This window comes from Glossina fuscipes, unplaced genomic scaffold, assembly GCF_014805625.2.
Source record: "Glossina fuscipes isolate IAEA_lab_2018 unplaced genomic scaffold, Yale_Gfus_2 89, whole genome shotgun sequence".
NCBI lineage: Eukaryota > Metazoa > Arthropoda > Insecta > Diptera > Glossinidae > Glossina > Glossina fuscipes.
The window spans coordinates 697692-709925 of record NW_023998443.1 but is presented as its reverse complement, the minus strand read 5'-3'; the positions used below and the strand labels follow the sequence as shown (position 1 = coordinate 709925).

At 31.9% G+C, this 12234-nt stretch overlaps 1 protein-coding gene and 1 long non-coding RNA gene across 7 annotated transcripts in view; one reads left to right on the top strand and one right to left on the bottom strand.

Annotated features, from left to right (window-relative positions):
* The window catches only part of LOC119638459 (nucleolysin TIA-1), a 212035-nt gene that overhangs the window by 30595 nt on the left and 169206 nt on the right, over positions 1 to 12234 (bottom strand). For all 6 annotated transcript variants that reach the window (XM_038035248.1, XM_038035249.1, XM_038035251.1 and 3 more), the window contains exon 4: positions 6637 to 6712. In XM_038035248.1, coding sequence (XP_037891176.1) covers positions 6637 to 6712 — 76 coding nt within the window. The remainder of the gene's footprint in view (positions 1 to 6636; positions 6713 to 12234) is intronic.
* LOC119638462 overlaps positions 1 to 12234 on the top strand; it is a 179461-nt gene that overhangs the window by 58265 nt on the left and 108962 nt on the right. The window lies entirely within an intron of this gene.

Sequence of the window (12234 nt, the reverse complement as noted above, 5' to 3'; positions counted from 1 at the left end):
TTGAAAAATCTGTGTGAGAAGAGTATAAAAAAAAAATAAATTTTTATATACAATAAACTGTGAAAACATCCAGGCGTATGAGTGATAATAACTAATATCACGTTCGCAAAGGTGCTTATTAAGTGTACATATGCACATATATTGTAAGCTTTTCATTATTACTCATACGACATATGACACGAACGATAACATTAATATAAAATCGTGACACATTTATCGCGTTATAAATACCTTATCCTTACCCTAGTTTTGTACAACGTGACGATTTACTTTATCGTTCGCATTTTTAAAAAGTAAACATCTATTGTTTACTGAACTAGGTTTTTTTAAACTTGAAGGTTTGCCTATAAAAAAACAGAAACTATGTGGGCAAAAGTGATTTCAAATCGCCATAAACGTAAATACTTTTCATTTTTCTTGAAAAAATGAAATAAAGAAAGTAAGAAAGTAAGAGAGAAAGAGAGAAAGGTCTCCTTACAAATCTTTCTTATTGGACCCTTTCGAAGTGACTGAGATTGCACGAATTTAAAACTGAAACTTTACTACCATTGCCTGATATTCTTATGTTCGTACATATTTTATTTTACTACAATAACATCGTTATATACTATATCTTTTTCCCTTTTTTTTTCATTTTTCTTCTTCGTTATTTCACTGTTTGTGCTCTTTGATTTTATTTGCCCCAATGTGTCATAGTGAAGTATATAATTCCTTTGATATTATCATCTCAATTCAAGTGGCAAATCGGTTACACACTTGAAATGTTGCCCTCTTTAGTCACTTATTGCTGTCATAAAAGAGATGTCGGCCCGGAAATTATAAAGACTGTGAAGGGAGACGGCAGAGGTAGAGTAAGAGAAATGTTTGCGCCTGTACGTAAGCACAATGTTGCTGCACAATGTAAATAACGCCCAAAGATAGTCAAGAGAAAATGAAAATTTCTTCAGTTTGTTGAATCTGCATCAATAACAAACATCAAACATATACAATGTTTTTTTTTCTTGTTTGTGTTTTTGTGATTTTTTTTTGTTTTTTTTTTTTAAATTTGTGAAAATTTAACTGAACCTTTTCTTAAAATAAATATTTATTTTAAATAAAAATAGGGAAACTTTTCCTCCTTCGTATGAAGAATTGTTAAATTTTAAATAATTTTATTAAACTGATTGCCGTCTGTTGCATACGAAAAGGAAAGAAGAAGCACATTTAAGAAAATTCTTTAAACTATGAAAAGAATTGTTTTGATTGAAAATTAGTCTCTTCCGCCTTTTTTTTTTGTTTTCGCAAAGTTTACTTTATAGATTGTATTACATGTTTGATGATATAAGAAAAGCGTCGTTAATGCAAAATTAAAATTAAATTAGTTTGAATTACATCAAAAAAAGAGATAAGATTGATTTGGCCAGTAAAACAGAAATATGTCATAATCAGTAAGCAGTAAGCTAAGATTGGCTATTTAAAGGCGAGCTACATTTCAAGCTATTGTTTTCACTAATCGCATTTGTCACCTTGAGTTGAACCTGTTGCATACCAAACAACGTTTCTCAACTCGAATTTTTGAAAATGGTGGGGAAAGTATGCCAAATGTATAATCAGTGAGAAGTATTGGCAGATTTTAGCTAACTATCCCTTGTTTTCTGTTTGCTACTTCCAAAGCTTAGGTTATCGTCTTGTCCACGGCATTAAATAAAGACATGAAAGAAACGTGGTCAAACTGGATGAACAAAATCTCAATCTACCTACGAAATGTGTATGAAAACTTCGACGAAAGTCTGGCTTAGCTGTGGCGATTAATTTTAAAGCGGAAAAATTGTTTTTGATGAACCAAAAATAATTTTTTTTTGTTCAGTTACTAATTGAATTGTACAGTGCCTGAAAAGGAATATTTTGCTCTTGGATTTATTCCTAATTTCCATTTCTCATTTGATCACGAAATTGTGTTGAACATCATGTATGTAAGTTGTGCTGCGCTTATGAATCGGTGCCTTGAAGGCAAATAATTCACGGAAGTAAAAGAAACTCTTCGTGAATTTCTTCAAGAGTAATTTTCGGCTTGTCCATCGTCCTCACCCAGTCATTGTTAACTTGTCTATATATAGCATTGTCGCGACTAATCACCTCGTCTATCTCCAGCGACTTTACATCGCATTTACTATCTATTACGACCCTCGATTCTTTAACCGCACAGCACTTTGAAAATGTCTAGTCGCACTGGCCCCTCCAGCCGTTTCAGATGCTTTCACTTTCAATAACCTATAGATAAGCTTTACTAATTACAATCGCGCATGTATAATGGACCCATTATGGGTAATTGTTTATTAAACATTCCGGGATACCTTTCACACAGCAAGCTATTGATTTTGTCGACTATACATTATTTTTGATGGCGCCAATGAAGCATACATTTATAATAACTGAAAGTAAGAAAATCTTAAAAATATATGCTTCTTATCACTGACGTACTACGTGCTACACACACTGGTATCGATTTGCTTTTTCGGCTTTTGTCTATATTAGGAATGAGCGGTGGCCTCGCTAACGAATATTATTTGAAGTAGAGATGATATAACTAAATAATCCATCTAAAGCGATTCTAAGGAAAAAAGAAAATTTTTGAAAAAAAAAAAAAAAATTAAATTAATATTTATTTTAGTAGCTATAGCATTAAATGGTTGATTTTTAACCCCAATGTGGATTTTCCTTGATTAGCGTTTAAATTTTATCGTTGCAATTAATTATTTGCGATGAATGAAAATTAGTATTTGTCGCATTGGAATATAAATGAATTTCTAATTATAATTTGAGACGTGTTTGCCTATATAGAAGAGAAAAAAAAAAAAAAAAACATAAATAAATGAAGACAGATAAGGCTATGTAGTATAGAAACAGGGATCAAGGGAAAGTAAAGCGATGGTTGTTTAATTGAATAATAAATTACTTTGATTAAATTTATTCAACCGCATACGTGAACGTGAATAATTAGCGAAAATTGGTAAATCATGTTAATGTCAAGTTTTTGTGTGTCCACATAACGGTTATTCTATAATCTGCCAAGAACACATGTACGCTTATACGCCTACATAATATAGACGATTTGAATACAGATATATATACATATATATATATATATATATAGATAAAAGTACGTTTATATAATGATTAAATGTTTAAATATAACGGTTATATAGATAAGTAAGTATATATATACATGGAAGATCTGCACTATACTGTGCATGTATAGTACGTACATATATATATATATATATATATATATATGAAAATATGAGTTTACAGCGGCCTCCGTTGTTGTTATTGTTGTTGTCGTTTCTGTGGTTGATATTTAACGAAGGATTAAATAACAAATCAAAGAAATGTCAAAACCTTAATACGCTTTTAATACGGACAGATTAACGCAACACCAAGAGACCATTAATTTTGACATATATGTGTACATGCGTAAAAGTATATATATATATATATATATATACTTATATATTTATATGTTATACATATATATATATATATATATATATATATATATATATGTACGTGTATGGTTGCATTTATGTCATTATATGTAACAGTAAATAATAAAGACACATGTGACATATGGCAGAAATAAGCTGAAAAGTAAATAATTACCGGCATATGGTATTCAAAGACTTTCATACACACATGCATAGATAGATATATAGATATGGATACAATTACGTATGGACAATTTGTCCATGTGTATGTATGTGTTTGTGTGAAAATGTTGTTATATGTTCACTACGTAATCTTGCCCAGTACTTTAAGTATAGCACAAGTGTCAAGGATTAAGTTGTATTTACACACTCTTGGTTAACACATCACAAAATCGTATTTTACTCCCAAAAAAAATTTTGGCTTAACTTAATTCTATTCACACACTGTACGCATAACATATGAACATTTTTACTTATATAGATATAAATATAAAATCCAAACCCTCCCCAATTACATTACAATGTAATTGCAGACAAATTAAGCATCTGTACTGCGAAAAATATAATCGAAAGCCTATGATTTACTAAGAAAAATTTGTTTGCAAATACATTTGCTTATACATATGTTACATATTTTACACATTTTCAGAATTTTAAAAATTTAGTTTGATTAAAAATTGGACGATTCACTTGACAAATCGATTAACTCAATATTTGGAATTTTATTAAATTTTAATATCAAAGCACTTCTTTAGCTCCTAACTGCACATATTCTAAACGAATTTCTCTAATAGTAAGTATTAACACCACTAAATGACAAAATCATTTAGGGCACTGAATAATAAATAATTTATTTATAATATTTTATCACTTATTTTAACTTCCTGTTTTGTGGAGTTAATCGATTTCGCAAGTGAAGCATTCAATTGTTACTTATGAACTCTTGTTATGATTTTGCCATCTGCCATCTCTTTCTAGCGCACCAAAAAAAGTTTTCCATTGAAAAAAAAAAAACGATTTTCTGAAATTTCAATGCTCTTGTAACTCTATGTTGCTTTTGTTGCTCAGTGAGGGTAGACGCAGACATTTTATATCAAAGAAGTTTAAAAGGGTCCCCGTAGACTTTTCCTTGGCGTTCCTGCCTCTGCAATTGGAAGCTGTATTCGCTAGCAATGATATGCTCACCAAAGCAAAGAGAGAATTCTACCAAGTTTCAGAATATTCCTCTAATATCCGTGGCGATTGGAGGCCATTTGGAATAATAGACGTATTTATTGTGCAGCAAAAGAAGCTCTATTTAGTCGAAAAACTGGGAAATAAAATGAATGTTGTTGGAATAGGAGTAGACTGTCGTTCGTTAAGTCAAAAAACTATCGCATTAACTCATCTCGAGTAAATAGTTAGTGGCACCTACGAATCAACGTAGGTTTTAGAAATGAACCATCCAACCTAATATGTCCCTATCTTTCGGTAGTGGATATAAATGGCTGTGGCAATATAGATGAATAGAGATTTAGGGATATTTATTACCTCTACGAGATTATAAGCAGAGAGTTGCAATGGTTGTGATTCTAACAGGAAACCATGTTATGGAATATAACTGCTTATAAAATGCATATAATTAAAAACTATTAGAACTTCGTAGTTTTTTAGAAATATCGTTAAGTAAACAGAATTTGTGGCAAGGGTTTAACGTGGGTTCCTGCCTGTAAGGCTTAACCCCACGGTGGCCCAAACCACTTTTTAAGCGTACTACGCCCCCTGGCGAGTTAGACAATCCCCACAGAGTAGGGGCCTAAACAGCACCAGAGTCCAGATCAGTTTATTGTGTATGGAACAATAAACCCCACTCTGGTGAGTGGCGAGGGCCTAGCTGCACTCGATTGTTCCACTTTGGCTTGGAACTGCCAACCACAACCACCACGAGTACTCCCCGAAGGGCCGCACCCAGTAGTCAGGACTCACCAATTGATCAACTGACTGCTTCCGCCATAAGGCTTCCACTGTGCTTGTTGATCAATTACCACCTTTACCCGCAGGCATTCATGACATGTGTTCAAAAGTAAAAATAGGTAAAAGGGGAGAACTTATTCGTCATACCCCTTTTCCATTCTTGCATGTATTAATTAATTTACCAGACATTTTCTTTCATTCGGCCAAAGGGAAAGCCGTCCATCAATTCCTTTTTGCATGTATTAATTCATTTACCAGACATTTTCTTTTATTCGGCCAGAGGGAAAGCCGTCCGTCAATTCCTTTAGCATAAATAGTGTAATTAATTTATTTATTTGTTACGACTTAAGAACAAGTCCATCATATACCCGCAGGCATACGTGGCTTAGTGAGCGAGCTTCCTGACCCCCGTGGCTCCCAGTTTATTTTGCAAAGCCTTATGGCACACTTTGGGCGTTTGTTAAAAACAACCGTACTTGCTTCGGATCATCCATACTTTCCTGGTAGCTAACACCAATGAACTACCATCGTTAAGTAAACAACAAGAAACGGACATACGGCCCATAGCTAAATGTCCGAGGGCTGTTTCAAATAAGGCGTGCTATGATATATGGTCGAAATAGTAGGCCTGGCGTTCGTTCTTGAACGGACATCAGTGTATCGAATTTCATCGAAATATCTCATAATGCGCGCTTTTTAGGTTGAACATAAGGAAAGAAGACGTACGGACGCACAGACAAATTTTAATCGATTGAGAATCGCATTCCATATCGAATGATAAAATAAATGATGGGTCTATTTAAAATCCCTTTCGATACTGCATACATGCGCACAAACAATATATACTCTTGTACCACAAGTGGTGTAGGGCGCAAGCATTTCACACTAATCTCTTTAACACTTATCTACTGCTAAAAAACGAATAATTAATTAATATATTTTTTTTGCTTTTCATTTTATTTACAGGTAAGTGCCGTCACCTATCGCTACATCGACAATAAATTTTGAAAGACATGTAACAAGCTATCATATCGAAGAGCGTTATGCTTACGTGAGTGCTTATTCTACATATCGTGTTGTCAAAATTATACGTAAATATTTACAATTATGCGGTCGGTCTATCAATATTTCTTCCCGAGGGAACTCTTATAAGATCTTAGTGCTTAAGCAGCATGTTACTAATATTCGTGGTATAAGTAAATAATTAAGTAATACTTACGGATTTCTTTACAAATGATACAAAACCGTAACCTTTAGATTTCAGGGTCTGGGGGTCACGAACCACTCTACAGTCTCTGCAATGAAAAGAGAATAACAAAGCATAAGTATTTCCTGCATTGTGTGCAGTAGACTTAATATAATTTTTGCGATTGATTTGCATTTATTTCCGCATGCTATCCGCAGTTGATATTTTACGAAATACAAGAACAATCCGCCTCGGATGGGTACCACAAACCAGTTAAAGGTTGCGGGAAATTTAGCGCATCTAATGATAAATATCGAAGGTCGAAAAAAATGCACGAGAGAAAATTAAAAAAAACTCAAAAAAAAAAAAAAAAAAAAAAAAAAAAAAAATGGATAATGATTGCCTTTAAAATTTTCCGCCTTTCTATGTGTGCGGATCTTTTATCTGTTTAAATGAATCTTATGCTGGATTCTTTTTTTATTTTTTACTTGCATTCGTATAGCATTTCATTACTGATAAGTATCACTTCATATCCATTTTCATTTCCTATGTAGTTATATACGTGTCGACGTTCATCGGGTTCAAGTCGATTGTCAATGTTATTTTTCGTTTTCGAACTTTTCACATGCCACAAATGTGTCTACAACAGTAAATGCATTACAAACAGAAAAAAAAAAAAAAAACTTTTTCTCCTCCTTTTTTTCCTCTTTTTTTTACTTTTCCTTTTATATTTGCGCACACGTTCACATCAATAATCCATACATACCAATGCAATCAGATTTGCATGTAATCCATACGTACAATCTGCTGCTATATGAACTAACCGTAATATGAAAACTTGTATATGTGTGTGATGCATATGCATATACATATATATATATATATATATGTATATATATGCATATATGTATTTGTTTGTTATAAAATATTTGAACATTTAAAATAGAACAAATATAACCTATGGTTTGACTTATCTTTCTTCCCATATACTGTCGTCTCTTCGTAGTAAACATTTTTATCCAATTCTATTTTCATTTTTCAAATAGTTTAATCTTAAGTAGATATTCGATCAGTGATTCCCAACTAAGAGCAAAGGAACTTAATGTCACGTCAATGACATGAGAAAAAGATTTGCAAATCATGATATACTTTAATAAAGCAAAATAAATATCAAGCTTGCTTGAGAGACAGAATTATAGGGTTTAGGCAGAGAGCATGGAGTAATATTATCCGATTGAGCCGTATGACTAGGATGCAGTTAAGAATATATAAACAGTTTAGTAATCCTAGAACTCGTATATAATTTAAGTGAGATGATAATTAGCTGACCATTTTTAAGACGATTTTTTCTCGAATATGATTGATAGGCGTTGACTTGAGCAGCCTTACAAACGGCCGAGGTATCGTTTAGTAAAAGAAAAGAATAAATGGAATTAGTATGATAGGGCTAATAAAGGGAAATGAGCTTAGCAAAAATCAACCCAAGCTGTCAGCAAAAAAAGGAAAAGAGAAAAAATTGGGAGAAATTTTCTGTATTATGTACCTTGAAGGCAACTTGATTGATTGCGAAACATTTTTAAGAAAAATAGTCAATATAAAGACAGAAAGTTACTATCGCTGGTAGAAGTTTAGATTTTTCGCAGAATCTTAATAATTGAATAGTGAATATTAAATATATTTTTCTTAACAAAGTCCAAATTTTTTTCCTTGCAGCAGAGCTATAAATTTTCAATATCGACCCTTTTTTTACGTTAAGCAGCGGCCTGAAAAAAAAAAGAAAAAGAAAAAAGAAAGCAGTAAACCTGTCTTCACATGTATACACATTCACACATATATATATATATATATCAATGTATATACGATATATCCATGAAGTAATTTATACTACCGAGAGCGCATATTCGTTTCTATAAAGAACTTGGTTTATATGTTACATATATACATATATATTGAGGTGTTATATATATATATATATATATATATATATTTACACATATATATATATATAAATATGTGTACGAACATCTCGATCATTGATTAAAATGTTTGTAAACGCTTGTGCTTGTGTTCTTTTATGAATTTCTCAAATTTTTCGAAGGGATAAACAATGTTTGCTTATAGAATTGCAACACGCAACTCAAGTATTCTCGATTCGATATTATTTGGTTGTTTTTATTGAGAACATAAATTTTCGTCTCAACTATTCGCATACACTTATATACCATCATATACGAACATCAACACTATATAGCATATATATTTATATTTGAAGGTTGAAAATTTTTGGTACGGTTTGCATACACGTACAATTCGAACTTCCTTAAGTTTTGAAACTAATAGTTTCTCTCTTTATTCCTCGTTTAAATATAGAACGACTTCATAACGTCCCTTCATGCATTTTTATATATACATCTACTTTCATATATGGATATAAATACATATAAAGGCATATCTACACATATACAGATACAAATGTATTTTTATGCGAACTTGTTCGCATAGTCACATGCATATCTCAAAGTCGCATATTATATTCGGGAATATCGGTTAAGTTCATCATAATCAATATCCTTTTTGCAAATATTTGGGTAAAACTTTTCAAAACTCAAACACATAAAACACTCAAACACTTATTCATAGAAAAAAAAAAACATAAACCAAAAAAAAAAAAAAAAAAAAAAAAAAATGGCAAACAAACACCCACACGCGTGCAAGAAAATTATAGACGAATACATTAAATATTTCAGTTGAAATTTGTATGTGCACGTACATCTAAGCATACATTGGTATGGTATGCACACAATATATATATGCATGTATATATATGTATGTACATATATCCCCATGCATTCCTCACATCATACTCTTTTTCATGGTTACTTGCTTTGGTGGTTGCATTTGTATGTGTTTTTAACGTGCTTATGCATTTAAACTATAAATTTGTCATTTTTTTCAATAAAATTTCATTATCTGAAATTACAAAACTATCTGATATTTATGGAGAGTAATAAAAGTTTATCTCTATAAACCAATGGCCCCGTTCTCTCCTTGACCTCTTTTCACAGTATGAATACAAAAAAAATCGTATTACCTAAACAAAAAAAAAAAAAAAAAAAAAACAAAAAAAAAAAAGATAATAAAAAATAAAAAAAAAAAAGGGAAACAAGCGGGAGAAAAACTATTTCATTTTATATATGATTGCACTTTTTTTCCCCTTTTTTTTGTTTTTTGCATATATTTTAGTTGAGATTAATGTATGTTATCGAGGGTAATTGCGATTTTAATTTAAAGTTTGTGTGATAACAAAAGACGGAAATTTTAACGGTGAATCACATACACATGTCCTGAAGCGTTACACCTTCACACTTTGTTTAATTGTTTGCTCTTATCAAAATTTATATTCAATTTATATTTCTTCTATAGCATATCTTTGGAAAGAGTTATCTCGTAAATGAAATGAAACATGGATTCGAATCGCTTTTGTGCAAAAAAATAATTTGAACTGTCTTAACAGTATTTTTACAGTGTGAAATGATTCTTGTCTTCCTGCTCTAGGGTCTTTAGTCACTTCGTTTGTCTTGTAAAGAACTGCAATAAAGAAAGACCAATGATGGCTAAGCTCATTTCGTTCCTAATAATAGAATACTTACAGGTTAAAATTATATTTACATTGTTTATAGAAAATAAAAGCGGATACCTTGTTAACATGATCTCTGCCCTACTATCTATGATACAAAAATCGTGAAAAAGTCACTTTGTTAATTTTCTTTAAACCCATCCTACTACGTATATGATATTATAGCCTGTTGATAAGTGCGAACAGTGTGGTGTCCGTCTGTTACACTTGAAATCATAAAAATAGTCTCAAATATTTGATCCTCTTCTGGAAGATTTCGTTTCCATTTTTCAAATGCTAGAGTTCAGATTAAAGGGGCGTAACCTTGCCTTTAAATCTTGCTTGCCTTGTAGTAAGAAAACTCCGCAAAGTTTGTGATAACCAAGAATAACTTTCCGTTAAATAAAGAATGTAGTCTGCGATATATTTAGCACATAGTAAGTAGATAATCTGCTTGCCGAATACGTCATTAAAACTATAACTATCGATAGCTTGATACATTATCCTGGGTAAAAATATGGTAGAAACAATCCTTGGTGCATTAAGAACTCAAATCAATGGTTTTCCTCCGACTACATACAAGCATTGGAAACTTGAACAATCTTAAAAAAAAACAGTAACAATAATTTTTTTCATATGAAAAGTTAGCTGATTTTCTTATTGTTTGTTGTACTGGACTGTGGAATCACCCATAAATTGCATTAGTTCCAATTTATGAATAAGTAGGAAAAAAGGAAAACCAGAACGTAGAAATTTCCTGTGTTTATGTTCTGCCGCAGACGTGTCCTTTGACTGATTGGGCACATATTCAATATAAATCCAATGCTATCGCCATATTTGAGGCCGATGTCTTAATTCTTCCGACCACATATATTTATAGAAGCGGAGAGACGGAGGGACAGATACGCTTAGATCGATTCCAAATTTAAGGTTCATCAAGTATTTAGATAACTTGTTTTATAGATTCCTCTGAAGCTTCTTGCCGGCTTTTTCTAAAAGTTTAACTAATCGAATATGCCGTCAAATTGGATATTGAATCACAAATACGATCTGTTTTGGTTTTTTGTTTTTATAGACTTACTTTTGATAAATGAACAGAAAAAGTGTACCCTAATGTGTTATTTTTCTATTTATTCCTTTAAACTAATCAATGTTTTCCTATGCATGCACTTAATGTTATTCAATGACTGCTAGAAGTGCAGACCAATTTTCTTCCGGGTAGTATGATTTTTTTTTTTTTTTGTGAAATTTTCCATATATTGTATGTCTTCAATTGCGACTTCAATTTTTTAATTATTTAGAACTTGTATTGATTTTATGCAAATAAGCATAAAATTGTGTTTGCAAGTATTTCTGAAACGGTAACCAAAACAAAAACTCGATATGCTTGTGAACGTATATTAACTTATAATGTATTGTAATGCAATATGTTTGTGTGTGTGTGTGTGTGTGTGTGTAAATAAATATTTCTTCGTTTATTCACATTGTTCATCATCAGCCATCGAAACAAGACCAAAGGAAGACTGTAATAACACACACACACACAAATATATTACATATGCACATATATACATGACCGTGTGTATATATATATATGTGTGTGTGCTTATGCAGGTACATACATACATACATACATACATACATACATACATACATACATACATTTATATGGACTTTATACTTCTCCGTTTATGCATTCATTCATTCATTCATTTATTCATTCATTCACTTAGCTAGTTTGAGTAGAAGTCATTTGTATGCCAGCTTGCAATTGCTTGGCTATTCTGTGGCAACAGCGGGCGGTCCAAACGGAAGTGTTAGACAGACAGATTGTAATTTACAACATTTCCATTTCCTGGTATTCGACGGCATATCGGTGATTTACTCTGCTGTATTTCTTGCATGGATGATTACAAAATTCTGGTCAAATTGATGTATGCAAATACCTCTCTCTCGCTCTTTCTCTCTCGCTCTCTCTCTCTCTCTCTCTCTCTCTCTCTCTCTCTCTCTCTCTC